Below are 27888 nucleotides of genomic sequence, written 5' to 3' on the forward strand. Positions count from 1 at the left end.
ACTTCCGATATTCAACCTTAGCTATCAACCTGTCCCATGAAAACAGGCTGGAAACCTGCCTCAGTCCTTGATGATTTCACCAGCTCAGGCTGGCATGGCACATGTCTCCTATCTAAAGCTTGGGTGAAGATAAAAGGCGAAAACTAAAATGGAGAACATGTTTAGATTCTGTAAACTAGAGTTAGGGGCTACTTTTTACAAATATCAATTCTATTTGTAACTGTATGTTCCCTGTTACTTGCCAAAATGAATCACAAACTCATTTGTGGACCCAATCATTTATCCATGTTCACTCTCCCAGACTTTGGGAGGCTTTCCTCAGATCTGAAAACTATTTTTGACAGCTGAGATTTTGTTCTAGACATGGAGTTTAGACTTGAGTTTGAGTTTAGCTTTAGTGTTTAAAGGGTTAAGAATGGGGCAGCCCAGGGTTAAGGGTTAAGGATGGGGCAGCAAAGGTAACATTCTACATTGAGTCTAGCCATGGGGAAAGGGCTTTGACAGTGTCTTCCTCAACAGGTTTTGCCATTGAAAGAAACATGAGACATTAAAGCTAAACTCAAACTCAAGTCTAAACTCCATGTCTAGAACAAAATCCCAGCTGTCAAAAATAGTCTCTAGATCTGAGGAAAGCCCTCCAAAGTCTGTCTGGCAGAATGAACATGGATAAATGATTGGATCCACAAATGACTTTGCCATTCATTTTGGCAGTACCAGGAAACAGACAGTCACAAATGGGATTAATATAATGAATGGCAGGGAAATGCTTAAAAAGATTTAAAAAGGAAGTGGTAATATTGATATTGCTACATATTGAACATTTGAACAATGTTTAGACATCAATTTCTAAAAACAAAGACAATGGCTATGAGCAGATACACTCAAAATGAAGAAACATTTATTTTTTATTTTTTAAGAAAAGGTTAATCACATATTCATAGAGTCAGTTTGTTACTATGGAATCACATATGATGTCATAAATTTGACATTCTAAATGCAAAGCTAGACTGAGCAAGGGAAGTGACAGGAAATGGAGCTGGGGAGACAAAAATCTGGATAACAACAAAAGAATTTCAACAGGTAAAAAATGAGTCAAACATCTCTCAAACAGAAAAAGGTGAGTGAACCGAGTGTCTTAGAATCTTGCCATGGGGCTGAAGAAATGTGGATATCGTCCATCATTTGCCTCTGCAAAGGCTCTGAAACGATCAAATAATTTCAGATAATGGCTTCAGGTAGAGGAAAAGAGAAAGGAGATTAGGCAATGGAAAGAGCAGAGAAAAGGGAAGAAGGAGAAAGTTAAAATAAATTAAGACAGCAAAGAAAAAGATTAAAACATGTAGTATATAAATGATTCCAATAAGTCAGTATTCATTTAGCATATACTCATATGTTAGTAGTAAAAGGTAAAAACAGTGGCTATCTTCGAAGAATGCATGGCCTAGTAGGAAAGAGAATAGACAAAGGACAACTCATTGATCCGTAAAAGTATGTACAAAAGACACAAGCAACACAGGGCAATATTTCACTCTGGGAACTTCCCCCAGGTCACACTGAGCTGGGTTTTGAAGAACACAAGAGAGAAGAGGAGACCATAAGGAAATAAGGCTGGTGTATGCAGGCAAATACAAGTCACTTGGTATTAGTAGAACATAGTGATAAAGTATAGAGTGAAGGGCATGCAAGTAGCAGGTACACAGGAAAATATCATGAGGCTCCTGGTCAAACCAAGTGAAGAAAGTGTTTATCCAGGAATGAAGCATTACTAGATTTACATCTTGCAAATATTACTCTAAATAAATACGGTGGACAGATCTAGAAGTGGAGAGGATTTAAGGCCATGAAACCTGTTCAAAAGGCTATATTCTAAAAATGTAGTCCCAGGATGGTCAGAGACCTGGAACAAGGCAATGATAATAGAGATAGAAAAAAGGAACTGGATTCAAAATATCATTTGGAATTAGAAGTAAGAGGATATTATGGTGACTGCTATGTATGTGTATAAGGGGAGTGAGGGTTGATGAAAAGATTTTAAAATTAGTTCAGCAGCCATACAGCTATGCCATTCTCTCATGCAACTAACATTCTCATGCAACTAACACTGATGAGATTTTTCCTGCGTGCAAGACACAGAGCATAAACGGATGAATATAAACTGCTGTAGTGGATCTTGGTCTAACAGAAGTTGTGCTCCTTAAACATATAAATAACACTAATCTTGATCACATTGCAGCTACTTACTTAGCATGAAACAGTTCAAATAATATTCCAAAAAGTATCTCCTCCAAATGAAAATGAAAACATAAATATTTGAGTAGAGTTCCATAAAGTGAGTTATCTTCTTGTGCTCTTTTACTTGGTTTTCCCTATCTGTTGTTAATTTGTTGGTAAGAAATCCCTTTCCACTCTAGATCTATGAGTAATTAGATGATAGGAACAGAAGATGTGACTTTCAATAAATATGTATGAGATTAAGGTCCTTATATTTAGAAATCAAACTAATATTGGTGAGGCTAGATCCACAGAAAATTTGAGCTATAGTAATGGTGAAAACAAGAAAAAATTGAATTCTAAATGGAAAGGAAAAGTAAGTTCCATAAGTAGAAATCTTCAGAGTAATAGAGAAAAAAAAAAAACCAAACTTATTCTACATAAACAACTTCACAATTCTCTAATATTTCCCATGTTATCAGTCTTTAAACAATAAATGCTTTATATCTCAAATCTATGAACCACCAAATTTCTATATTAAACCTTGTTTATATAATTCTTTTGAATAAAATATGTGTTACCTTTTACTCATGCTTGTTAGAACAGGGGAAACTAAGGTCTAGAGTTTATACGTTTTTATATTGGCAAATAAATAAATTATATGTTTTCTTTATCCTTTTATTCCGAAAGCCAAACTTCCTAATGCCCTGAGATTAAAAATTAATAAACATTCTTTGTTTCCTTGTCAAGAATGAGCTCGGAATGAGGTCCTCAAAAGAGAGTCTAGAAGCAGAAAAAAGAAAGGAATCTGACAAAACAGGAGTTCGTCTGAGCAATCAGGTGAGCCGATCTCTGTAGCAGAGGTGAGGAAATTAAGGAGCAGAAAGCATAATGGAAAATGTTAGGGGGCAGCGAGTTCTGGGAGAGAAGACCAAGCTGTTGAGAATTGTATTAAGGCGTCCCTAATGTCCTCATGAGGAGGTTAAGGAACTAGGAGAGGTTGGGCCCTGCCTTCCCCTCCATCCATACCCTAGTGTTCACTTAGAATGTGTGGAACCACAGCAGGCTCCTCTGCTCAGCCTACACAGGGAGCAGACTGGTCTTTGTTCAAATCAGGGAGGGGAGGGGGTCTGGCCATGGCATTGACCACTTTCTGCACAATCTTTCAGATGAGGCATGCAGTCAATCCGAATCACTCGCTGAGATGTTGCCCCTTCCGGGGTCACTCGTCGTGTAGACGCTGCCTTTGTGCAGCTGAGGGAACAGCCCTTGGCCCCTGCCGCACAATACGTATTTATATTCACATGTGCCTGTTGTGGGAGCAGGGCCAGCAGATCACCATGATGAGGGTGAGCAGAGATCGCACTACTGATTCTGGAGGGGAACCACAGACAATCTGGGTGAGGGGAAGAATATGGCAAATAGAAACTTTGCTGCTCCATGGTGTCCTTCATTCTTGTTTCTCCTAAAAGAAAAGCTTGAGGGCTCCATTCCTTTTAAGCAGCTGCCTTAGAGTCCCCCTGCAACCTCAGTGGGGCACCAGCTGCCCTCACCTTTACAGTCTGGTAAAAAATGGTGGATATATTGTTTCAGCATCTGTTAACAGGCTTATCCTCGAGGGAAGAAGTGAGGAAAAGGGAGGAACAATGGTGAATCATACTAAGTTCCATATAAGAGGAGTCACAGTGAAAAAATATGTTTGCATCTTGGTTTTGGATGCTCTTTCAAGTGGACCCCCACATAGATGCTCCAAAGAGAAGTGAGGACTAGACCAGAGTTAGAATAGTACACAAGAGTTCAGGTTGAGTTAAGAGTCATTGAGGCCAGGGATCTTCTCACTGGGTGCTGCTATATTCAGCCTGACATGACTGTTCTGCAGGCACATGTATAGAAGGAGTTGGTGATGGGGTTTTACACCCTTGGGTTTCTTCTTTCCATCACAGGGATCACAAGAATCATCAATGCGGAAGACAGACTCTCGAGGGTACCTTGTGCGCAGTCAATGGTCTAGAACATCCCGGAGCCCATCCACCAAGGCTCCATCCATAGATGAGCCTAGAAGCAGGAACATCAGTGCTAAGGTAGAGGTAAAGATGAAAAGGAGGAGTAGATGACAGAATAATAACAATGGTTAACATTTATTGATGCTTTTTATGTGCGAGGCCCTGTTTATGTGCTGTACATGTGTTAGCTAATTTAGCCCTCAGGAGAACTCCCTTCCGCCCATAAATCCCATTTTACCACTGAGAAACCTGAAGTACAGAGGGAACCTGTTTAAGGTTTCACATTAATAAGGGTAGAGCTAGTATTAAAACCCAGGGGCTCTAGATCTAGAGGCTGCACACTTCCTCCTTCCTTCCTTCATTCAACAAATAGTAATTAACTGTGATTCTCAGAAGAGGGAAGGAAATGGTCACCACAAGAGAAAAAGAGTGTCAGATTGTGGGGGCTTTGAGTTTTTAATTAGGCCTGATCACATAAGCAATTAAAAAAAAAGTTAGTTTTGAGATTAAGATTTTGGAAGCAGAGTGAATGATCCAGACCCAGCCACTGGGAGAGCATGCATTCCTACCCAATGCATCATCTCTATTGGATTTGACTCAATAATCTAAACAAAAACATGATTTTTTGAGTCATGTGTGAAACAATCTGAAATCATATATGGATACCGAATAACTTCTTGCTCACCTTAGTAAACGAGTTTTTTCTCTAGAATGGCCCTTTCCTGTTTAGGAGGATGATTCTATGTAACTGTGCTTCACTGGCACAAGGAGCTCTGAAGGCCCTGGGGAGATGCTCCAGTCTCCAGACAAGAGACTTTCCCAGCCATCACTGCATCATTCACATGGGGAGCGGGGAGAGACATGCCCTGAGGTGCTATGTAGAGTGTTCTGGTGAGAATGTCTGGCCCACTTTGCTCATGGAGTTAACTGGAAGTCGCACACTAAGGCACTGGCCAAGCAAGATCCATTCTGCACGCCCTCTGTCCTACCTGCAGGCCTCTGACTGAGTAGGTATATGCCAAGCAGGGGACAGAATTTTGCAAACCATGTGTCAGGTGCCTAAGCGGGAGGAAGAGGACTGGGTCCTATCTACTCCAAACAAATAAAAATGTGTGAAATGCTTATGGGGAAGCTAGGGGAGAATGAAAGCAGACAGTCTCTGTGTCTGTTTAACAGAAATATCAAACAGCTGAGGCCTAGAAATGTCCGGATCCCTTAAGCCTTACTTAAGGAGCTGAGATGAACCAGCACCCATCAGAAGTCTAGGAATGGAATAGGCAGAAGGGATAGATCCTTGACGGGAGATGGGCAGGCAGGCCTCGACTTCAGACGCCCATTGTCTTGCCGCAGCTCCCCAGCAGCTCCACGAGCTCCCGGACTCCATCCACCTCCCCAAGCCTGCATGACTCCTCACCGCCGCCGCTGTCCGGGCAGCCCTCGCTCCAGCCACCCGCGTCGCCCCAGCCGCCCCGGTCGCTGGACTCGCGGCCTCCCACGCCCCCAGAGCCCGATCCTGGCTCCCGGCGCAGCACCAAAATGCAAGAGAATCCGGAGGCCTGGGCCCAAGGCATCGTGCGGGAAACCCGCCAGACCCGCGACTCACAGCCGCGGGAATATTCGCGCACGTCCCCCACCGAGTGGAAGTCCTCCAGCCAGCGCAGGGGGATCTACCCCGCCTCCACCCAGCTGGACCGCGACTCTCTGTCCCAGCAGCAGCAGCGGGAGGACGAGGACGACTACGAGGCTGCCTACTGGGCATCCATGAGGTCGTTCTACGAGAAGAACTCGAGCTGCTCGCGCCCCTGGCCGGTGAGCCAGCCCGCCGCCCCTGGCACCCGGGGCGCCACTCCTTGCAGCCCGCAGCAGAGCCTCTTCCAGCCGCCCTCCTCTCCACTGCGCAGGGAGGTCCTCCCGCTTCTCTTCCCCAAACTTCGGGGAGTCCCAGCCTCAGCTGTCTCCAGCATCCCGCTTCTCAAAGCAGGGGCCCGCTGTCCTACTCTCACCCTACCCTGGAGGAGCCCCAATCCTGTCCCCTTCGTGGCTATGTGACTATCCTCCCGTTGACGTCCCTCTCTGCAGCCCAAACCCAAGAACGCCATCACCATTGCTCTCTCATCCTGCGCGCTCTTCAACATGGTGGACGGCAGGAAAATCTACGAGGAAGAGGGTCTGGAAAAGTACATGGAGTATCAGCTCACCAATGAGAACGTCATCCTGACCCCGGGCCCGGCGTTCCGCTTCGTCAAGGTATTCTGCAAGCTGTCTTTGGCCCGCCAGGACGCTCGATGGCGAGGGAGCGACCCAGGCCAACCCTTGGGAGGGCATCCAATTTCCCAGATCATTCCTAGCCCACCCTTGTCATTCTTGTCTCTTTCTAGCTGACCCAGGTCAGTTTATGATTTCGCACAGGCTTCCAGACTGTGGAGGAAGGGACTCCAGCCCACAGCCCTAGATTTGGTATGTTAGCCTTCCCTAAGTGAAGTCCTAATCATGAGACCTGTAACAGAAGCCTCTCTCCCTCGAAGGAGTGCTAAGAAGCCATAATGAGTTTATGATCCTGAGTAGTAGAAATAAAACGCCATATTACAGTGAAATGAAATTCACGTTAGCTCTTCTGGCCCCAAACATAGCATATTAAGAAAATAAAGATGCCCTTGGCACTTAGGGGTGTGACTTTAATAGAGAAGGTAAGGTTCTCTGAACTTACACTGAAATGTATAGCACTTACAACTTTGATCTGCTTATATAAATATTACACAATAACATCATAACCATGCAAAAACAAATGACACCTCTACAAGTTCTTGGTAGAATGTACTTATGAGACATAGTAAAAGCATAAGCAGGAGCCACAAACCTAAAGATACATGTTAATACACAAAGTACTGTCTTTGACAGAATATATACTAAAATTGGAACAAAACAGAGACGATTTGCATGACCTCTGGGCAAGATGACATGCAGATTCATGAAGCGGTCCATATTTTTCAAAATAAAAAATCATTAGATGATCGATAAAAGCAGATTTTAAAAATCAATCAAACATAGGCAAAGCATAAAAGGGTTAGCCTGACCCTACTCTCTACCTGTCCCCCAGAGATAATTCTAGTGAACCCAAAGTTGAAACAATTTTCAACAAACATTACTCATGTATTGTGAACATTAACTGAGTTCCTATGAATGAGAGGTTGATAATACAGAAATGCATGAGATAAATCTTCCTTAAAGGAGCCAGAATCTCTCAGTGAAGATTCTTCAGAGCTTGAATTTGACTCTGATGAGATGCTTCCTCTCTGGCCTCCCCAAATCCACCCTGCCTGCCCCTCTTTACACACATTCATGTTTGTAACCTGCAGGCACTACAGTATGTCAATGCTAGACTCCGTGATCTATATCCTGATGAACAGGACTTATTTGATATTGTACTGATGACTAATAACCATGCCCAAGTGGGAGTGCGGCTTATAAACAGCGTCAATCACTACGGTAAGTAAAATAAATACCATGTGGAAGACCAGCTCTCCACTCTGAAAGAGAGAAGCCATGTTATTTTGCTAACTGTGACAACCAAATGCAGTGTCTTTGATACTGACACCCCCTTCTGCGCCAGGAATGTTTATTTGCCTATGTCAGAACAAGAGAGGCCATGTTCATTTTTAACTTCAGCACAGAGTTGGGCTCAAAGCTCTGGACTTAACTTGTCAAGTGTGAATTTCAAAGTCTTAATCCTAGGTCCTGCAATATATTTCTCTGTTGTATGTTTTTCACTTCTGAACTTGACTTCAAGAAGCCGTCAACCCAAAGGCTTTTACTGTGTGATCAAACTTCTTGCTCACCACAGATTCGTGTTAAAAGTTTAAAGGTTTTCACCTCTCCTTTCCACTCTTAAAATCTGATTGTCCCCGGCTGCTCTCTCTCCCCACACATAAAATAATTTACATAGAAAATTTGATTGATTCTAGTCTCTTCAGTATTTCTATCAGTGTGTTGGGGACTTTAAGAGAAAGTTCCAAATTTTCCTATTATGGAACTACCTGAATTATTTCGGGCACAATTAGCCTATTTTCTAAATGGGTATGTGAAGTTAAAATAACATTTAAATTGGGCATATTTACAAATAATCAAGATATAAGTTATGAGTTTTACTTTATATTATTCTAACTATAAGGCTGGAATCATTGAAGCACATTTTAAAATTTTTTGCCTTTTAAAAGTACAGTCTTCATAGTGTTATGAATTAAAAAGAGAGAACATAAAAATTTAACATAGATGAGTGGCATATAGCAATCACCTAGTAAACAACAGCTAGTATGTAACAACACATAGCCTTAATTGATTTAGTAGGTGATTGAGGTCTATCTATCCGTCACCACGCTGACCTATCAAGGCTGGAAGCATAAAAAATCAGTTATTTACCTGTTAATTCTGCTAATGAACTGATTGTGTACAACCTTCTCATGCAGCTTTGTTCATGGAATAAAAATCTTTTGACCCAGAAGAGTTAGTTACTTCCTTCTCCGGGTACTGAAAGCAATTCGTATCTCCATCTTCCAGGGTCTTTATTATAACAAATGTTTTACATGCCAGGCTCCTCAGTGAACTGTGATCTCCTTAAGAAGAGGGATGATGCTTTAATCATTTCTGGAGTCTCAGTGTCACCAAATAATTTCTGGGTGATGAAATTCATATGATTTAGGGATTTGTAGAATACATTTTTGTGCCACATATGCCCAATATTGACATAAGTGAAAAAATGAGAGCATTTTCTAATACCAAAGCAGATACATCCACCAAGACAGTTAACGGACCTGACCTACTCTCTTGGTCCATACAGATGACAAACAACTAACTAGACACAGTATTTTGCTTTATATCATGTGCAGCTACCCAGTTTATCATATATCTAAAAAAAAAAAAACTTTGAATGATATTTTATCATATGGATAATCCTATACTTTATATAACTACTGTCACATTGTTGAACATGTTTTGCTTTTATAAATAACCCTAAACTGAGACCTTTCTATAGAAATCTTTATCAGAATTTCAGAATATTCCTTTTTAAAAAAATAAGGAATCTTAGGTCAAAAGGTACAAACCTGTTAAAAGCTCTTGATACATATTGCATATCATCAAATCACTTTCTAGACAGCTTGTACCAATGTATACTTTTACCCATAGTATATGAAGGTGCATATTTTATAAACCTCTTACAAACAGCCAGTGTTTTTTTGTAATTGTTACTGATTTAAAAAAGCATTTGATGTTACATTAATGTTTAATGATGATAATTCACTGTTATATGGCTAAATCCCATGTCATGAGGGTTTGGTGTAGAGATTACTTCATTACCTAGGTAATAAGCATATTACCCAATAGGTAGTTTTTCAATCCTCATCCGCCTCCCACCCTCCACCCTCAAGTAGGCCCTGATGTCTATTGCTCCCTTCTTTGTGTTCATGTGTACTCAATGTTTAGCTCCCACTTATAAGTGAGAACATGTGGTATCTGGTTTTCTGTTGCTGCATTAATTCACCTAGGATAATAGATGTTTAGCTCCCACTTATAAGTGAGAACATGTGGTATCTGGTTTTCTGTTGCTGCATTAATTCACCTAGGATAATAGCCTCCAGCTCCATCCATGTTGCTGTAAAAAAGATGATCTCATTCTTTTTTATGGTTGTGTTCCATGGTACATATGCACTACATTTTGTTTATCCACTCTATCATCAATGGGCTTTTAGGTTGATTACATGTCTTTGCTATTGTGGATGGTCCTGCAATGAAGACACGTGTGCATACATTCTTTTTTTTTTGAGATGGAATTTTGCTCTTGTTGCCCAGGCTGCAGTGCAATAGCACTATCTTGGCTCACGGCAACCTCTGCCTCCCGGGTTCAAGTGATTCTCCTGCCTCAGCCTCCTGAGTAGCTGGGATTACAGGCATGTGCCACCACGCCCGACTAATTTTGTGTTTTTTCAGTAAAGACAGGGTTTCTCCATATTGATCTGGCCAGTCTCAAACTCCCGAACTCAGATGATCTGCCCGCCTTGGCCTCCCAAACTGCTGGGATTACAGGCATGAGCCACCATGCCCTGCCATGCATATATTCTTATGGTAGAACAATTTATATTCCTTTGGGTATATACCCAGCAATGGGATTGCTGGGTCAAATGATAATTCTATTTAAAATTCGTTGAGAAATCTGCAACCTGCTTTCCACACCAGCTGAACTGTTTTACACCCCCAAAAGCAGCATATAAGTGTTCGTTTTTAACCACAACCTCACCAGCAGGTCATTTTTTTACTTTTTAATAATAGCCATTCTGACTGGTATGAGATAATAATCTCACTGTGGTTTTGATTTGATTTTCTCTAATGATTAGTGAGGTTAAGCATTTTTTTCATACACTTGTTGGCTGCATGTATGTCTTCTTTTGAGAAGTGTCTATTCATGTCCTTTGCCCATTTTTTAATGAGGCTTGTTTCTGCTTGTTAATCTGTTTAAACACCTCACAAATTCTGGATTTTAGACCTTTGTTAAATGCATAGTTTGAAAATATTTTCTTCCATTTTATAGGCTGTCTGTTTACTCTGTTGATAGTTTCTTTTGCTATGCAGAAGCTCTTTAGTTTAATTAGCTCCCATTTGTCAATTTTTTCTTGTTGTTGCAATTGCTTTTGGTGTCTTCATCATGAAATCTTTGCCAGAGCCTGTCCAGAATGGTATTTCCTAGGTTTTCCTCTAGGGCTTGGGCTTTGGGTTTTACGTTTAAGTCTTTAATCCATCTTGAGTTAATTTTTGTATCTGGTGAAAGGAAGGGGTCCCATTTCAATCTTCAGCATATAGCTAGCCAGTTATCCTGGCACCATTTATTGAATACAGAGTCCTTTCCCCATTGCATGTTTTTCTTGACTTGGTTGAAGATCAGATGGTTGTAGGTGTGTGGCTTTATTTCTGGGTTTTCTAACCTGTTCCATTGGTCTATGTGTCTGTTTTTATACCAGCACCATGCTGTTTTAGTTATTGTATCTTTGTAGTATAGTTTGAAGCTTGGTTATATAATGCCTCCAGCTTTGTTCTTTTTGCTAAGGTTTGCTTTGGCTATTCCAGCTCTTTTTTGATTCCATGTGAATTTCCAAATAGTTTTTTCTAATTCTGTGAAAAATGTCATTGGTAGTTTGATAGGAATAGCACTGAATCTGTAAATTGCTTTGGGCAGTATGGCCATTTTAACAATATTGATTCTTCCTATTCATGATCATGGATGTTTTTCCATTTGTTTGTGCTGTCTTTGATTTTTTTTTCAGCAGTGTTTTATAATCCTTGTAGAGATTTTTCACCTCCATGGATAGCTGTATCCCTAGGTATTTTATTTTTGTGTGTGGTGATTGCAAATGGGATTGCATTCTTGATTTGGCTTTTAGCTTGAACATTGTTGGTATATAGAAATGCTACTGATTTTGCATATTAATTTTGTATCCTGAAACTGCTGAAGTTATTATCAGAGCTAGGAACTTTGGGGCAGAAACTATGGCATTTTCTAGGTGAAAAATCATATCATCTTCCAGGAGAGATAATCTGATTTCCTCTCTTTCTATTTTAATGTCTTTTGTCATTCTCTTGCCTGACTGCTCTGGCTAGGACTTCAAGGACTATGTTGAAAACAAATGGTGAGAGTGGGCATCCTTGTCTTATTGCAGTTCTTCTAGCTTTTGCCCATTCAATATGATGTTGGCTCTGGGTTTGTCACAGATGGCTCTTATTATTTTGAAGTATGTTCCTTTAATGTTGAGTGTTTTTTTGGGGAGGGGGTTAACATGAAAGGATGTTAAATTTTATTGACAGCCTTTTTTGCATCTATTGAGACTATCATATAGTTTTTACTTTTAGTTCTGTTTATTTGATGAATCACATTTATTGATTTGTGTATGTTGAACCAACTATGCATCCTAGGAATAAAGCCTACTTGATCACGGTAGACTAGCTTTTTGATGTGCTGCTGGATTGGGTTTTGTAGTATTTTGTTGAGGACTTTTGCATCTGTGTTCATCAGGGATATTGGCCTGAAGTTTTCTTTTTTCTGTGTCTCTGCCAGGTTTTGGTATCAGAGTTATGCTGACCTCATAAAATGAGTCAGGGAGGAGTCCCTCCTCCATAATTTTTTACAATAGTTTCAGTAGGATTCATACCAGTTCTTCTTATACGTCTGGTAGAATTTGGCTGAGGATCCATCTGGTCCAGGGCTGTTTATGGTTGATAGGCTTTTTATTACTGATTCAATTTAGAAACTTGTTATTGGTCAGTTCAGGGTTTCAGTTTCTTCCTTGTTCAATCTTGGGAGGTTGTATTTTTCTAGGATTTTATCTATTTCTTCTAGGTTTCCTAGTTTCTATGCATAGAGGTGTCTGTAACAATCTCTGAGGGGTTTTTGTTTTGTTTTACTATTTCTGTGGGGTTGGTAGTAATGTCACTTGTGTCATTTCTGATTGTGTTTATTTGGATTTTTCTCTCTTTTCTTCTTTGTTAGTCTAGCTAGCAGTCTATCAATCTTTATTCTTTCAAATAACAAACTTTTGGTTTTGTTGACCTTTTGTATATTTTTTCACATCTCAATTTCATTCAGTTCAGCTCTGATTATGGTTATTTCTTTTCTTCTGTTAGCTCTAGGGTTAGTTTTTTTCTTTCTTTTTTTTTTCTAGTTCCTCTAGGTGTGATGTCATGTTGTTAATTTGTGATCTTTCTATCTTTTGATGAAGGTGTTTTGTGCTATAAACTCCCCTCTTAACAGTGTTTTAGCTATGTCCCAGAGATTCTGGTATGTTGTATCTTTATTATCATTAGCTTCAAATAATTTCTTGATTTCTGCCTTAATTTCATTGTTTACCCAAAAGTCATTCAGGAGCAGGTTGGTTGTTTACTTTCCATGTAATTGTATGGTTTTGAGATACAGCCTTTTTTTTTTTTTTTTTTTTTTGAGACAGAATCTTGCTCTGTCACCAGGCTGGAGTGCAGTGGCACGATCTCGAGAGCCATACCTTAATAGACCTTTACAGTTAGTGAGGAGGCTGTAGTTCAAGAAAAAGTACCCTGTTTTAGCCTAGACAAGAGTCAAACACTTGGGCTCAAGTCTGCTCTATGCATCTACATCAGTGTGTTAGATAAGTCTTTATGTCTAACTTTCCTTTCCTGTAATGAAGATAATACCTTCAGTATGTTTGTGAGAATAAAATGGCATGATCTATGTGAATATACTATGCCCATAAACTATAATGTACCAAATACAACCAGTATTACATAAAATAGTTGAGGAATTTTAAATACTGGTGCTATAAGATGATTTTTAAAGTTTATTTCTAAGGTAACTTTCCTTTAGGTTCACAAATAAAGCCAGTTGAATTTACAAATAAACTCAGTTATCTCTAAGGTAACTTTTACTTGGATTTACAGCATTTTGTCTTTAATCTCTGTCATAACAAAGTCTTTCTTGCCTGATAATAGGCTTACTGATTGACCGCTTCTGTCTGACCGGCGGAAAAAACCCCATTGGCTATTTGAAGGCATATCTTACCAATTTGTATATTGCTGCAGATTCTGAAAAAGTGCAAGAGGCAATACAAGAAGGTATTAGTCTGATTTTATTCCTCTAGTTAATAAAGAGGTTTACACTAACGGTTACTTACATTAAGTTTCACATATGATTATGAGGCTTATGGTCTTGTTGGATATTCTTCTGAAGTTTTTCCACATGGGGCAACACTTAAGTCTGTCCTTTAGAGCTTTGACTTTCCTGGAAATGGACATCCTCAGTAATTGTCATACAATCCATTTTACATGTTCCCATCCCTATAGAAACAGAGGCAGTGCATAGACAACTGTTCTGAGGTCTGTGGTTGTGAAGAGGAGTTGAGCCATCAGGTAATAGCTAGAGAGAAAACATAAGGTCTGGGAGAATTTGTTTTTTTAATGGTAGAAACTATAACTCATGGGCCTGAGAAGAGTATTAATCAGTCTCCATGATCTATCAGGTATTGCCTCTGCGACAATGTTTGATGGAGCCAAAGACATGGCTTACTGTGACACTCAGCTCCGTGTAGCCTTTGATGGGGATGCTGTCCTCTTCTCTGATGAGTCTGAACATTTTACCAAGGAGCATGGGCTGGACAAATTCTTCCAGTATGATACATTATGTGAAAGTAAGCCTCTTGCTCAGGTAGGTTCAATGAGTGCTAATTAATTTTTATGTACTTATTTATTTTCTAATATATAAATATCAATATTGGTCCATGCTGATGAATGTTTAAGTTATTCTAGGCAGGGCACTCCTTCTTACTGTCTTATCTTTGGAGCTTTCTCTCTTTCTTTCATGAATTGCTCACTTCGATGCATTCACTGCTGACAACTTTATTTTTAATTTTAACATTATTTTATCTATCCTTTTGGAAATGCTTGCATGATCTTCCCATGATAAGAAGTCTACCCTCTCCAAATTGGGAGTAACAGGAAATACTGCTTATCAATAAGCCATTTCTATATAATAAATTATCAAAATAGTAGGGTCATTTCCAATAGATTAGAGTAAGCATGTGTTGAATCTCTGTCCTTGACTTCAAACTCAAGAAAGGCATCACTTAATTGAGAAAATATGCACAACTAAGAACTTGAATTGAATCAAATAATGATCCTCAAACAAGTGCAAATTATGAATATGTAATCAAACTGAAACTAAACATTTAGATTGTTTTGGATTAGTGCTGTTGAGTACCTTTCAATCCATCCACGAACTGCAGTGTTAAAATCAAGGTCGAAAATGAACAGAACCTATAACTTTTGAACGAAAGGAAATCTGAAATCAAAATGTCACTTAATCTGAATCTAAACTGATAGGTCTTTTAATTTTATTCTATCAATTTTCCCAAGAAATTTAATTGTTCTTTTTCTCAGTTCTTCCTGAACTTAAGTTAAACTTAAATATTGTTATTTTTATATAATTCATAAAAGTATGAATAGACTAATTGAAAGCTGAAAAGTTTTTCTACTTAGTCACCTCTCATTAAAGCAAGCAATATTTAAACTATGGGAGTGTGTGTTCAACTTCATATTCTCTTTCTAAATAGCTCCTTTGGAAACCCTGACCTAGTGTTATAAAGTTCCGTATTAACAAAGCTTACTATTGAGAAGAAAATTCTTTGTTATATTTTATATCAGTCTACACTCTGCTGAAATTCAGAGCCTTTCACCATTATTGAAATGTGGAAATCCTCCATAAAAAGAACACTTAAACAAAAACACTTCAAAGAAAGCATTACTTCCAGACAAATGTTAAAGTAGTATTTTCCCATCTGAAGTAAATAATCTAAATTTCTTTTAGATTTTACATTTTTCAGTTCTTTTCTCATTTTGTACTGTGTTCTTTTTTTCAGTTTTATTGAGTTATACTTAATTTTTAAAAGTTGCACATATTTAATGTATACATTTTGATGAATTTGGACATATACATACACTCATGATACTGTCACTACAAATAAGGTAATAAACACATCCACCACTCTGTCTTTTAAAATTTTTTTTTGTTTTGTGGTAAGAATACTTAGCATAAGATCTATCCACTTAACAAGTTTTTAAGTGTACAATACCATATTGCTAACTATAGGTGCAACATTGTACAGCAGATCTCTAGAATTTATTCATCTTAGCAGATCTTCCAGGTCTCATCCATTTTGTTACAAATGGTAGTATTTCCTTCTTTTTAAAGGCTGACTAATATTATGTTGTGTCTTATCCCACATTTTCTCTATCCATCCCCCTGATGATAGACATTTGGGTTATTTCCAGATATTGGCCATTGTGAATAATGCTGTAGTAAACACTGCAGTTTACATAGCTGTTTCAGATCCTGCTTTCATTTCTTTTGGATATATACTCAACAGTGGGATTACTGAATCATTTGGTAGTTGTTCTATTTTTAGTTTTTTGAAAAACTTCCATTCTGTTTTCTACAGCGGCTATACCATTTTACATTTCTGCCCACAGTGTATAAGGGTTCCACATTCTCTACATACTCCCCCAGCATTTGGTATCTTTGTTTTGTTTTGTCTTCTATAATAACCATCTTGACTGGTAAAATTTGATATTGGATTGTGGTTTTTATTTGGATTTCTCTGATGATTAATGTGTTGAGTACCATTTCATATACCCATTGACATTTGTATGTGTTCTTTAGAGAAATGTCTATTCAAGTCCTTTGCCCATTTTTAACCAGCTTAATTTGTTTTTATTTTGCTGTTGAGTTGTAAGAATTCCTTGTATATTTTGGAAATTAACCCTTATCAGATGTATAGTTTGCAAATATTTTCTCCCATTCCATAGGTTGCCTTTTCACTCTGTTATTTCCTTTGCTTTGCAGAAACTTTCTAGTTTTATGCATTCTCACTTATTTTTGCTCCTTAAATTGCCTTTTTCTCCCATCAAACAATTAAAATTGTGAATCCCAACCCTACTTATTGCAGGAATACTCAACACATTTCTAGTATACATGCTTTCCTTTATTATGCAGTACTTCTGCCAGTTTAAAAAACATGCCATTTTTTTACATAAAAAAGATCATTTTCCATAAAGGCCAGAAGGCCTTGCCAGGTGTGTTCCACTGATGAGAAAGAATGTATGAGGTACAACTCCTACTGAAGACATTCAAGTATGTTGCTAGTAGGGTGGTGGTTTGGTCATGACAGTATCTTAATTTTGTCAAATGGAAGAGGTCTGAAAGTCACCAGCAAATGGGACAGCTGGAGAGGATTAATTTAACAAGTCTGAATGTAGTTTATGAGCCTCCAATCTCCAATGTAGTACAGTGACAAGTAACTGATAGCTCCTGATTTGATCCCTATCTCTTGTCTCACCATTCTGGAATAATGGTCTCTAAGTGTGTGTGTGTATGTTTGTGTGTGTGTGTATCAGAATTTTTGAAGTATATTTATATAGAGTAAAATTTATAATTTTAAGTGGATAATTTTGTTTTAACAAATATATATAATTGTGAAATAACCACTAACATAAAAATACATACTCAACAGTTTCATTAAATCACTAAATTCCCTCATGCCCCTTTGTAGTCATCCTAGTACCCTATCTCCACACCCCATCAACCACTGATTTCTTTTTCTATAGTTTTGCCTTTTCCAGGTGTTACGTAAATGGAATCATACGGGATGCAATTTGACTTCTTTTATTTATTATAGCATAATGCATGTCATTGCATGTATCAGTACTTTGCTCCTTTTAATTGCTGAGTAGTATTCTATTCTGTGGATGTACCACGTTTTCTTTATTCATTTACCTGTTGAAGGAGTAGGTCATTTCTAGTCTTTGGCATTTATAAATGAAGCTACTTTTAAACATTTGAATACAAATTTCTGTGTAAATATAAGATTTCATTTCATTTTTAAATACCTAGAAGTGGAATTGCGAGGTCATGTGATAAGTAGTGTATGTTTTATTTGATGAGATAGTCAAATTATTTTCCCAAACGACATAACATTTTGCATTTCTAAAAGCAATGCATGATTTTGTTGCTTTGCATTGTTGCTGGCCTTTGGTAGTATTGAGTATTTTTCTTTTCTTTCTTTATTTGAGCAATTTTAGTGTTTATAAAAAAATTATCTCATTGTAGTTTTAGCTTGCATTTCTTTAATGACAAATGTTACTGAGCATCTTATCGGTGCTTTTTTCCATCACATATCTTCTTTGGTAAAGTACCTGTTCAAATATTTTCCTTATTTTATTGGGTTTTTGGTTTGTTATCAACTTCTGAGAGTTCCTCATATGTTTTGGATACTCATCCTTTATCGGATGTGTGTTTTACAAATATCTTCTCTCAGCCTGTGCTTGTTTTTCATTCTAACATCTTTCAGTGCTTTTCAGTGAGCAGAAACTTATAATTTTGATGAAGTCATATTTATCAAGTTTTTCTCTTAGAAATTGTGCTTTTAATGTCATATATAAGAAATCTTTGCCTAATCCAAGGCCACAATGATTATCTCCAGACTTTTCATATAGAAATTTTATGGTTTTAGGTTTCTTACTTAGGATTATCATCTATTTTGAGTCAATATGGTATTTGTGCAAAGCACAAGTTGTGGTTCATTTTTCCTGCTTATCCTAATTTCCTGGATATCTTAATTGTTCAAGCATTATTTGTTGAAAAGGGTGACTTTCTGTCTTGTTCCTTTAATACAGATATTCATCCTTTTATCAATATTACATTGTCTTGATTATTGTAGTTTTATAGTAGTTCTTTTTTTTTTTTTTGACAGAGTTTCGCTCTGTTGCCCAGTCTGGAATGCAATGGCATGATCTCAGCTCACTGCAACCTTTGCCTCCCGGGTTCAAGAGATTCTCCTGCCTCAGCCGCCGGAGTAGCTGGGACTATAGGCACCCACCACCATACCCGGTTAATTTTTGGAATTTTTAGTAGAGACTAAAATACCATATTGGCCAAGCTGGTCTCAAACTCCTGACCTTGTGATACACCCGCCTCAGCCTCCCAAAGTGCTGGGATTACAGGCATGAGCCACTGCACCTGGCTACAGTATTTCTTAGGACCAGGTGGTGTGAATACTTCAACTCTGTTAAAATTTATATATATATATATATATATATATACAGAGAGAAAGAGAGAGAGAGTACAGTCTGATTACCTTGCACTTTCATATAGATTTAAGAAGTTTATCTATTTCTGGGGCAAAAATTTTACAATAATTTTTTATTTTTATTTTATTTATAGATAGATCTTGGGATAATAGATATCTTATCAATATTAGGTCTTTCTGTCCGTGGACATGGTATTTCTCCTCTCCTCATTTATTTAGATCATTTAAATTTTTTTTTTTTAGTCTTTTGTAGGTTTTAGCACACAGATATTACTTTTTTTATTTATACCTATGCATTTTGTAATATTTTGGTACTATCATAAATGGTACTTTAAAAATCCTTACTGTCCGATTATTTATTGCTAATACATAGAATCACAATTGGTTTTTGTATTCTGCAACCTTGTTCAATTTCCTTTTTAGTTCTCACAACAATTTTGTAGATTGATTTTCTAAGTCAACAATGATGTTGACTGTGACTAAAGACAGTTTTATTTCCGTGTTTCCATGCTGTATATCTGTTATTTATCATTCTTGCCTTTTTACCTTGCTAGTACATCCAGTACAATGTTCAGAACAGTGATGAGGGTGGACACCCTTGCCACATACCCAGATCTTAGGGGGACATCGGTCTCTCACTCTTAACTGTTATCCATAGGTCTTTTCTAGATGCCTTTTGTCAGGTTGTGGGAGTTACCTTCTCTTTCTAGCTTTTTGGGAGTTTTTATAATAAATGAAGGTTGAATTTTGACTAATGCCTGATTTGCATCTATTGAGAAAAATCATGTGGTTTCTCTCCTTTAGTCTTAATATGTAAATTACATTAATGGATTTGTAAAAGCTGAGGCAGCTTTGCATTGTTGGTATTAATTCAAGTTGGTCATGTGGTATTATCCTTTTCATGTATCACTGAATCCAATTTGTTAATATTTTGTATTATTTATTCATTTATGTATTCATGTTCATCCTCTATAGTTTTCTTCTCTTGTAATATCTTAATCTGACTTTAGTAACAGGGTAGTACTAACCTCAGATACAAACTATTTAAAATGTTTGGTAGAATTTTTCAGAGAGGCCATCTGGGTCTGGACTTTTTTCTTTGTTGGAAGGCTTTTAACTACTCATTCAATTATTTTGATAGCTATAGAACTTCCATTTTTCTTTTTCTTCCTTTTCTCATTCTTTTCTTCTCTCTGTTTATGAGCTTGCATTTTTCAAGGAATTTGTTCATTTAAATGACTGAATTTATGGACATAAACTTTTAGAGTGTTTTATCAAGATGTTTTTAACATTTGTAGGATCCTTAGGGATGTGTCTCCACTTTTATTTCTGATACTAGTAATTTGTGTCTTTTCTTTTTTGTTGTTGTTTTTCTTGGTCAGTTTGGCCAGAGGTAAATCAATTTTCCTGAGCCAGCTGTTCCTAAGTTTTCAAATGTGGAAAGCTGAGACTGTTAATTTGAAACCTCTCTTCTTTTCTAATATAAGCACTTAATGCTATAAATTTTCCTCTAAACACTGCTGTAGTTGCATCCCACAAATTTTGATAGCTGATGGTTTTTTTATTTAATTCAAAATATATTTTTTAAATTTCTCTGTAATTTCGTCTTTGAAGGAAATAGGTTAGAAGTAGGTTATTTAATTAGCATATATTTGGAGTTTATTCAGATATCTTTCTATTGTTAGCTTAACAATAGAAAAAGCTTAACTCTATTGTGTTGTGATTAGAAAACATATTTTGTACCTCAATTATTTAAATTTGTTGTGGTATGTTTTATGCCCAGAATATGGTCTATCTTGATGAATATGTCATGTGTATTTGAAAAGAATATTCTGTTGTCATTAAGTATTCTATAAATGTCAATTAGATTATGTAAATTAATTCAGCTCATATTGCTTGGGTTTTTTATATTGTCGGTAATTTTGTCTACTTGTTTTATGTACTATTGAGAAGGCAATGTTGAAATCTCCAAATGTATTTGAGAATTTGCCTATTTATCCTTTCAATTTTATCAGTTTTGTATCATGTATTTTGAATCTCTGTTTTTAGGTGCCCACATATTTAGGATTATTATATTGTCTTAATCTTAATACCTTTTCATTATGTAATATTCATCTGATACTCATATAATCACTCCAGCTTTTTTGGGGGGGCTAATGTTTGTATGATATGATTTTTCTATACTTTTATCTATGTGTTTATATTTAAATTGTGTTTCTATTTAACTTATTTTTCTTATAGATATTACAGTTGGTGCTGCTATTTTATACAATCTGGCAATCCCTGTGTTTTAATTGCTATTTTTAGGACATTTAAATTTAATGTGATCATTGCTTTGGTTGGATTAAAATCTACTATCTTCCTATGTTTGTTCTGTGTTCCAACTGTTCTTAGTCCCCTTTTTCTTTTCTTTTTTCCCCTATTTACTTACAGACTTATTGTGTGTTTTTACATTCCATTTTATCTTCACTATTGGCTTATGACTCATTTAAAATTTTTTATTAGTTACTCTAGTGTTTACAATATACAACTTTAAGTAATCACAGTCTATTGTCAATGTTATACTCTACAACATCATATGTACTGTAAGAACCTTGCAACAATGAGCTGCCAAACTCTCCCTCTCATGTTTTGTGCTACAGTTGTCAAGTATTTTTATTTTATCTATGCTATAAACTCTCTATACTTTGCTACTGTGAACCTCAAAAATCTGAAACACGTCTCAATTTAGAAAGTTTATTTTGCCAAGGTTGAGGATACGCAAGCATGGCACAGCCTCAGGAGGATCTGACGACATGTGCCCAAGGTGGTCAGAGTACAGTTTGGTTTTATTCATTTAAGGGAGACAAGAGATATTAATCAACATATGTAATATGAACATTGGTTTGGTCTGGAAAGGCAAGACAGCTTGAAGCAAAGGTAGGAAGACTCCAAGCGGGTTTGAGTTTTTGATTAGCCTCTCCAAAGGAGGCAATCAGATACGTAGTTATCTCAGTGAGCATAGGGGTGACTTTGAATAGAATGGGAGGCAGGTTGTCTCTAAGCTGTTCCAGGCTTGACTTTTCCCTTTAGTTTAGTGACCTGGGGACTGCAACATTTATTTTTCTTTTCTACTACTATTTCTGTTTTTAGCAATTAAATACCTTCTAGTAAATAAGGATGAGGCAAAAATATGTATTTCATATTCAAATTCCTTTTAATCATTTTCAGAGATCTTCCTTTCTTTGTGTAGATCAGGTTTTTCTCTGTTATCATATTCCTTCTGCCAGGAGATCTTTTGTTTTATTTTGTTTTGTTTAACATTTCATGTAGTACAAATCTACTGGTACTGAATCTCTGTTTTTCTTTGCCTAAAAAGTCTTAATCTTATTTAGTTTTTAAAACAATATTTTATTTTTACTGAATGTAGTATTCTGGGCTTACTGTGTTTTTCTTCCAGCACTTTAAAGATGCTCTTCCATTGCCTTCTCATTTGTATAGATTTTGATGACAAATGTTATGAATTTTGTATCTTTGGTCCTTAGTATGTAATGCATCTATTTTTCTCTGGCTGCCTTCATAATTGTCTATATTTCCTTTGGTTTGAATATGAGAGGGGAGTGTGTGTATGTGTGTGTCCCACAGCATTTCAATGCTCTGCTCTTTTTTCCCCACTCTTTTTTTCTCTTTCTCTTTTCAGTTTGGGCAATTTCTGTCAGCCTGTCTTCAAGTTCACTCATTCTTTCTTTAGCTGTGTTGAGTCTACTGACACATCCATTAGGCACTCTTTATATAGTTCCATTCAACTCTCTTTTCATTTCAATCTCTTCGCCAAAATTGCTAGTCTACTCATGTATGGTATCCACCTTTAAAGTAGATATTTAAAGATATTAATCACAGTTATTTTCAATTCCCTCTGTTATATTTGTGACACTTGGGTCATTACTAAGTCTAGTTCTTTTAATTTCTCCTGAAAGTAGATTGTTCATTTTGTTTTGTTCTGTTTTACTGTGGGACTAGCAATTATTGTGATAGATTGAATCAATCAAATCAGGTATTAAAGTTGTTTTAGGTTTTGTGGTTGCTATGGTTATCTTCGTGGCACCACAGGATCCAAGTTTGTCTGGTATCAACTTTGTTCTTAGGGTGCAAACTGGCTTGCCAGAGGGTTTTTCTCAAGATTTCTAGTCGACTTTCAGCAGCAGGCCTTCCCTGTGTGTCTGCTGCAGAGAAGGTCTCCTCATTCTTACCCCTTCCCAGCTATTTCTTCTATCTTCCTAGGGCTTAGGGATCAACATCCTGGATCTTGCCATGCCCCAGTGATAGCCAATATCTAATGGTACCAATCCTTGATAGTCTCTTATCCTCCCAAAGTTAGAATGTTTTCTTCTGTAACAGTGGATCTTTACTCATGCCCTGGAGGATAACAGTGTTTGAAGCTCTTCTAGCAGTCTAGGCTCTTTGTTCCTGAGGGTATAAGCAACTAGGGGGAGTTTTAGTCTTTGCCCCCCAGTGGCAGCTGCTCCCCTCCTCCACACCTGTACCATCAAGGATGGCTTTATTCTATCATCCCACTGCCTGCAGTCTTTGTCATCAGCATCTAGTGAAGTCCATGGAGAAAAGCCTAAAAGAGAATGTGTACTTCTTGTGCCTGTGAATCCTAGGGCTCCTATGCTCTCTCATTGGTGGACCCTAGTTCTTTGTCAATGTCTTTTTAAAATTACTTGAATTGCTTGTACTTGTTTGTATGGAACCTGGTATAACTTTCTTCAACACTCTACCAAAAGTACGCAGTTCTTGCACTCCATGTCTTCTTGAAGATGACTGTTTTTCCCTAGTTTTCATGCTAGGTGGTTACCCTGCAATCTCAGCTCTTTGATGGGCTCAAGAAAAGTTATTTTTTAGATTGGAGTTTTCTTGTTATTAGGGTGGGAGTAACAGTCTTTCCCTAGTATTTGCTTTTTGTAAGTTTCCCTAGTATTGTTATATTTTTATTGATAAATTATATGCTGTACTAGTGTGCAAATATATAAATTATAAAACATACCCCAAAATAGAAGTAAAAGAGAATGAGATGGATACTTGGTTTGAATGTGGTGACATAAACTCAGCATTCTCTGTTTCTTCCATTTGGAAATCATCCAAAAACAGCAAGGGAAACTGTGCGCCTCTGTGTTTTAAAGACTAACTGCAATGAGGGTGGTTCCTGCCAACAGTCACTATGAGTTTGCTGCTCTTGTCATAAAAACAGTCCCAGTTTTTTTACCTATATGTATGGCCTCTTACCGTGAGAAAGTAAATTTACTTGTTTTTTTCTAAGATATACAACCTTAAAGAAAATTTAAGCAAATGGTTACACAATAAGTCATGTTTACAGAAAACAGTTTGTTTCCATGACAGCAAAGAAGGGAGCCTTTGAATCATGAAAACAAGTCAGTTTCCAAATAGTACGCTTGACCTTCCCCTAGAAACCCACCAATTGTCCCAAGAAAAACCAGTCTACTTCAGTGTAAGTAATAATAAAAAGAGAACTGATATTGAATACATTCAAAGATACTATGAGAAAAAGGCAGATTAAAAACGAAAAAAATCCAATAACAGATGAAGAGCTCTTAGAAGAAAAAGTTGACATAATACAGATAATTATGACTGAACATTTGCCATGACTTTTAAAGACTTAAAGCAAGATCATAAAGTAAAAATGCAATAGTCAAGGAAGAGATGATAAAATGTGAAAGTTATAGAATGCTGTAAATCTTTCCTCCCTTCCAATAGAGTTATTACCCATCTGGTACAGTTAAAAATACAATTACATATAGAAAAATGACAGAAATAGATAACAGGTAAAGAAGACCCAGCATATGCCTAAGTAGAATCCCTGAAGAAAAACTTTAAAATCATGTTGGGGGAGGCGGATTGATGTTAAATATAAAGATGCAAATTAATATAAAAATATAAATTAAAAACTGCTAAATTATCAAAAGATGTTTATAAAATATTAAAGATTAGAAGCCCATATTATATGATAGAGGTATAGAATCAAAACGACCATCACTGAGACATGGCCTAGTGAAATTATTGGTCTTCAAAATGAAGAAATAATTATCTGGGGTGCCTACTCATGTAAGTGGTGGAAGAGGTGGGGATGGGAATCAAGAGGCCCTCAAACTTCTCAAGAGCAGCATTCAAAAGCAAAAGACAGTGGAGCACTACTTATAAAATCTTGTGGAGAATCTTATATGTAAATCATGGATTCTATATCTAGCCAAAAGTCTATTCAAGGACAGAGGAAACAGATATACAGTTGAGAATATACTATATTTTCAGGGATTATTACCATAAGATGTTTTTTAGAAAATCAGTACTACAGGACAAATTTCGGCCAACATGCAGAGGACTAGAAGCACAAAGGCACAAATGGTCATATAATATACCTAACCATAGAATTAAAACTAAAACAACTGTACAAATGAACAAATTTGTATGATATACAAATTATATAACTAACAAAAAATGGAAAAATATGGGGAAAGAAGGTCTACGGAAGAAGTATGCTGGAATTTTCAGTTATAATAGCCAATCAAAGGATGAAATGTAAACAGAAATAAAACAAAATGTAATAATGCAAAAGAAATACCAAGAAAAAGTAAATAAATGACTAAAATTAGATGGTGGAGAAGAAATAGAGGACTACAGAGACATTGAAGAAATGCCCTGCTTTCATTATTTCTTGTTATGAAGAATAACAGATCTGGGATTCTTTTTAAAATAGAGGACTGAGGGTACTATAAAAGATTATAGTTGTAAAGGTAATTCTTAAAAGGAAATAATATAAACCTTCTTAAATGTAAGAAGAACCACGCATACACAACTACAAAGAAGAAAGAAACAGATTATTGAACAATCCTTTAAAATTTTTAAAACATGGAAAATGCAATAAAAACATAAGACAGAAACAATCTCAAGTATATTTGTAATATGAATAAATGTAAATGAACAAAAACCATTGTTTTAAAAAATAAGATTTTCAGGTTGTATCACATAGCAAAATCCAATTCTAGGCTCTATACAAGAGATACTAAAACTAAGTGTTTGGAAAGGTTAAAAATGAAAGACACAGTTAGATTCAAGCCAAACAGCATTAAACTAGACAAAAGCATATACTTCTTCAAGTTAAAATGCACAATTCACAAAAAACAAATGAAAAGAGTAGTGCTTCGGTAACTAATTAGAGTTTATTTAGAGTGACCCTCTATTCCAGCTTACCATGGATAGTTTATGTCTGTTGTCCTGGCTTAATTATTTATTGAACATTCTTTCATACTTAAAGTATATAGGTTTGCATGTTAAATAATACAGTCATTTTAGGCACATTCCAGGAATGCAAGGATGGTTCTATATCAGAAAACATTTTCACATAAATTCCTATCGAGTTTTAGCATTTTGCCATCAGCTTCACAACACTGCATGTCATGCTGTATTATATCCTTTGTATTGTATCGTATCATATACGTCTCTGCTTTTTAGCATTCACTTTCTTTGGCTCACTGTATCACAGCTGTGATATATGTTCCTTTTACAGGGTCCCCTAAAAGGCTTTCTGGAAGATTTAGGCAGACTGCAAAAGAAGTTCTATGCCAAAAATGAACGGTTACTTTGTCCTATCAGGACCTACCTGGTTACAGCTAGAAGTGCAGCCAGTTCAGGCGCCCGTGTGCTGAAGACCCTTCGACGCTGGGGTCTAGAGATAGACGAAGCACTTTTCCTTGCTGGAGCCCCCAAAAGTCCCATCTTGGTGAAGATCCGGCCCCACATCTTCTTTGATGACCACATGTTCCACATTGAAGGGGCACCAAAGTTAGGTTCCATCGCAGCTTATGGCTTTAATAAAAAATTCAGTAGTTAGGGGCAGGAAGGAGAAATAAAGTGGTAATAGTCTGGTATTATAGAAGCCACTTCTTTTGGCTCTCTAGGATAATTAGATAGGTATTTCAGAAAACTGGACCTTAAAACTTTGCTTCTTTGGAAAGGTTTTCTCTTGATTTTTTGGAAAACCTTTTGAACCCTCAAGTTACCATCAAACTACTTCTCTTTGAACTACCAATACTGTTGAATGCCATTACACCTATCTCTGCATAAGTCATAATGATGACTCTTTAGGATAAGTTTAGAACTTGAATACTTGCATGCTTAAGGCACTGTTTTAGAAGCTTACTTAGTTTTATAAAGCACTGCTCATTTTTGGATGTTTGTAGATAACAATGAATTGTTACCCATCAGCATTGTAGAATAGTGTCTTCAAAGGCAGAAGGAGTATGGTTAAGTACACTCTTGAAAACTGGAGCTTTGTATTCTCTGACTGCTATGGCCAGCTTTTTAACCAAAGCAAAATGAGAATTTCACTCTCCCTGCATGAGTAAAACAATTTTGATACTGCTCATTTAGAAATAAATCATCTGGTTGTTCCTCCAGGGTACTTTCTAAGATAAGCCTTAAACAGAAACCCCTAAGAAAGGTTCTCTGAAAATTATTTGGTGGGTTAAATGCCTCTGGTCCACAGAGTTTCATATTTAAAGTCTCTGGCTTTGGGCCTGGCAGGCTGGCACACCCATATTTGTATGGAAAAAAAAAAAGACCCTATGCTACCACTTCAAAAAGTGACATGAAGTGTAGTATCCTGGCCCTTCATTGTCATTCTCTTGTGATTTTTGTTTTGTTTTCAACAAAAATTGGTTGGTCATTAAATATATCATATGTTAGGCACAGTGACCTGGTTATTTTCACATGTTACTTCATTTTCTTATCAAATTAAATGTTTGTGACATAGTATTATTATTACCTTCCTTTTTAGCAATGAGGAGCCTAAGGTTAAAAAAGATTAGATAGCTTGTTTAAGGATATGGAGCTAATAAGTGTTAAGACTAGATTCAAATTCAAATCTCACTTGAAAAGTTATAATGAGGTCTCTTTCCTCCCTTCCAAATAGAGTTATTAATTTCATGGCCTTTCGACCCATCTGGTACATATTAATCATTTCATTAAGTTCC

The 27888-nt window shown here is 36.9% G+C and overlaps 1 protein-coding gene and 1 non-coding gene across 11 annotated transcripts; both read left to right on the forward strand.

Moving 5' to 3' along the window:
• The first annotated feature begins 453 nt into the window (after positions 1-453).
• Positions 454-27610, forward strand: NT5C1B (5'-nucleotidase, cytosolic IB). 10 transcript variants are annotated; one of them, XM_054475004.1, is made up of 11 exons: positions 988-1117; positions 2962-3051; positions 3381-3560; positions 4155-4292; positions 5565-6023; positions 6294-6461; positions 7571-7700; positions 13716-13838; positions 14243-14427; positions 18527-18663; positions 26424-27610. In XM_054475004.1, the coding sequence occupies exons 1-11, from the start codon at positions 1088-1090 to the stop codon at positions 26431-26433; spliced, it is 1650 nt and encodes a 549-aa protein (XP_054330979.1). In that variant the 5' UTR covers positions 988-1087; the 3' UTR covers positions 26434-27610. The 10 variants fall into 10 exon arrangements, with proteins under 10 accessions (XP_054330974.1, XP_054330981.1, XP_054330978.1 ...); XM_054475002.1 differs by having other exon boundaries at positions 1040-1117; positions 4155-4298; XM_054474999.1 differs by lacking the exon at positions 18527-18663 and having other exon boundaries at positions 454-1117.
• Positions 7099-7202, forward strand: LOC129030920 (U6 spliceosomal RNA). Its single transcript, XR_008500818.1, has one exon. It is a non-coding gene; the product is annotated as a U6 spliceosomal RNA (small nuclear RNA).
• Positions 27611-27888: the final 278 nt, after the last annotated feature.

The sequence above is a fragment of the Pongo pygmaeus genome, chromosome 12 (genome assembly GCF_028885625.2).
Source record: "Pongo pygmaeus isolate AG05252 chromosome 12, NHGRI_mPonPyg2-v2.0_pri, whole genome shotgun sequence".
Classification (NCBI taxonomy): domain Eukaryota; kingdom Metazoa; phylum Chordata; class Mammalia; order Primates; family Hominidae; genus Pongo; species Pongo pygmaeus.

Excerpts from the sequence above, each read along its gene's own strand:
- NT5C1B (XM_054474998.1), top strand. The coding sequence starts at position 1,088 with ATGAGTCAAACATCTCTCAAACAGAAAAAG. Across the intron at positions 3,561-4,154 it reads AGCAGATCACCATGATGAGG|GGATCACAAGAATCATCAAT; the intron begins GTGAGCAGAGAT and ends TTTCCATCACAG. Across the intron at positions 7,701-13,715 it reads AAACAGCGTCAATCACTACG|GCTTACTGATTGACCGCTTC; the intron begins GTAAGTAAAATA and ends GCCTGATAATAG.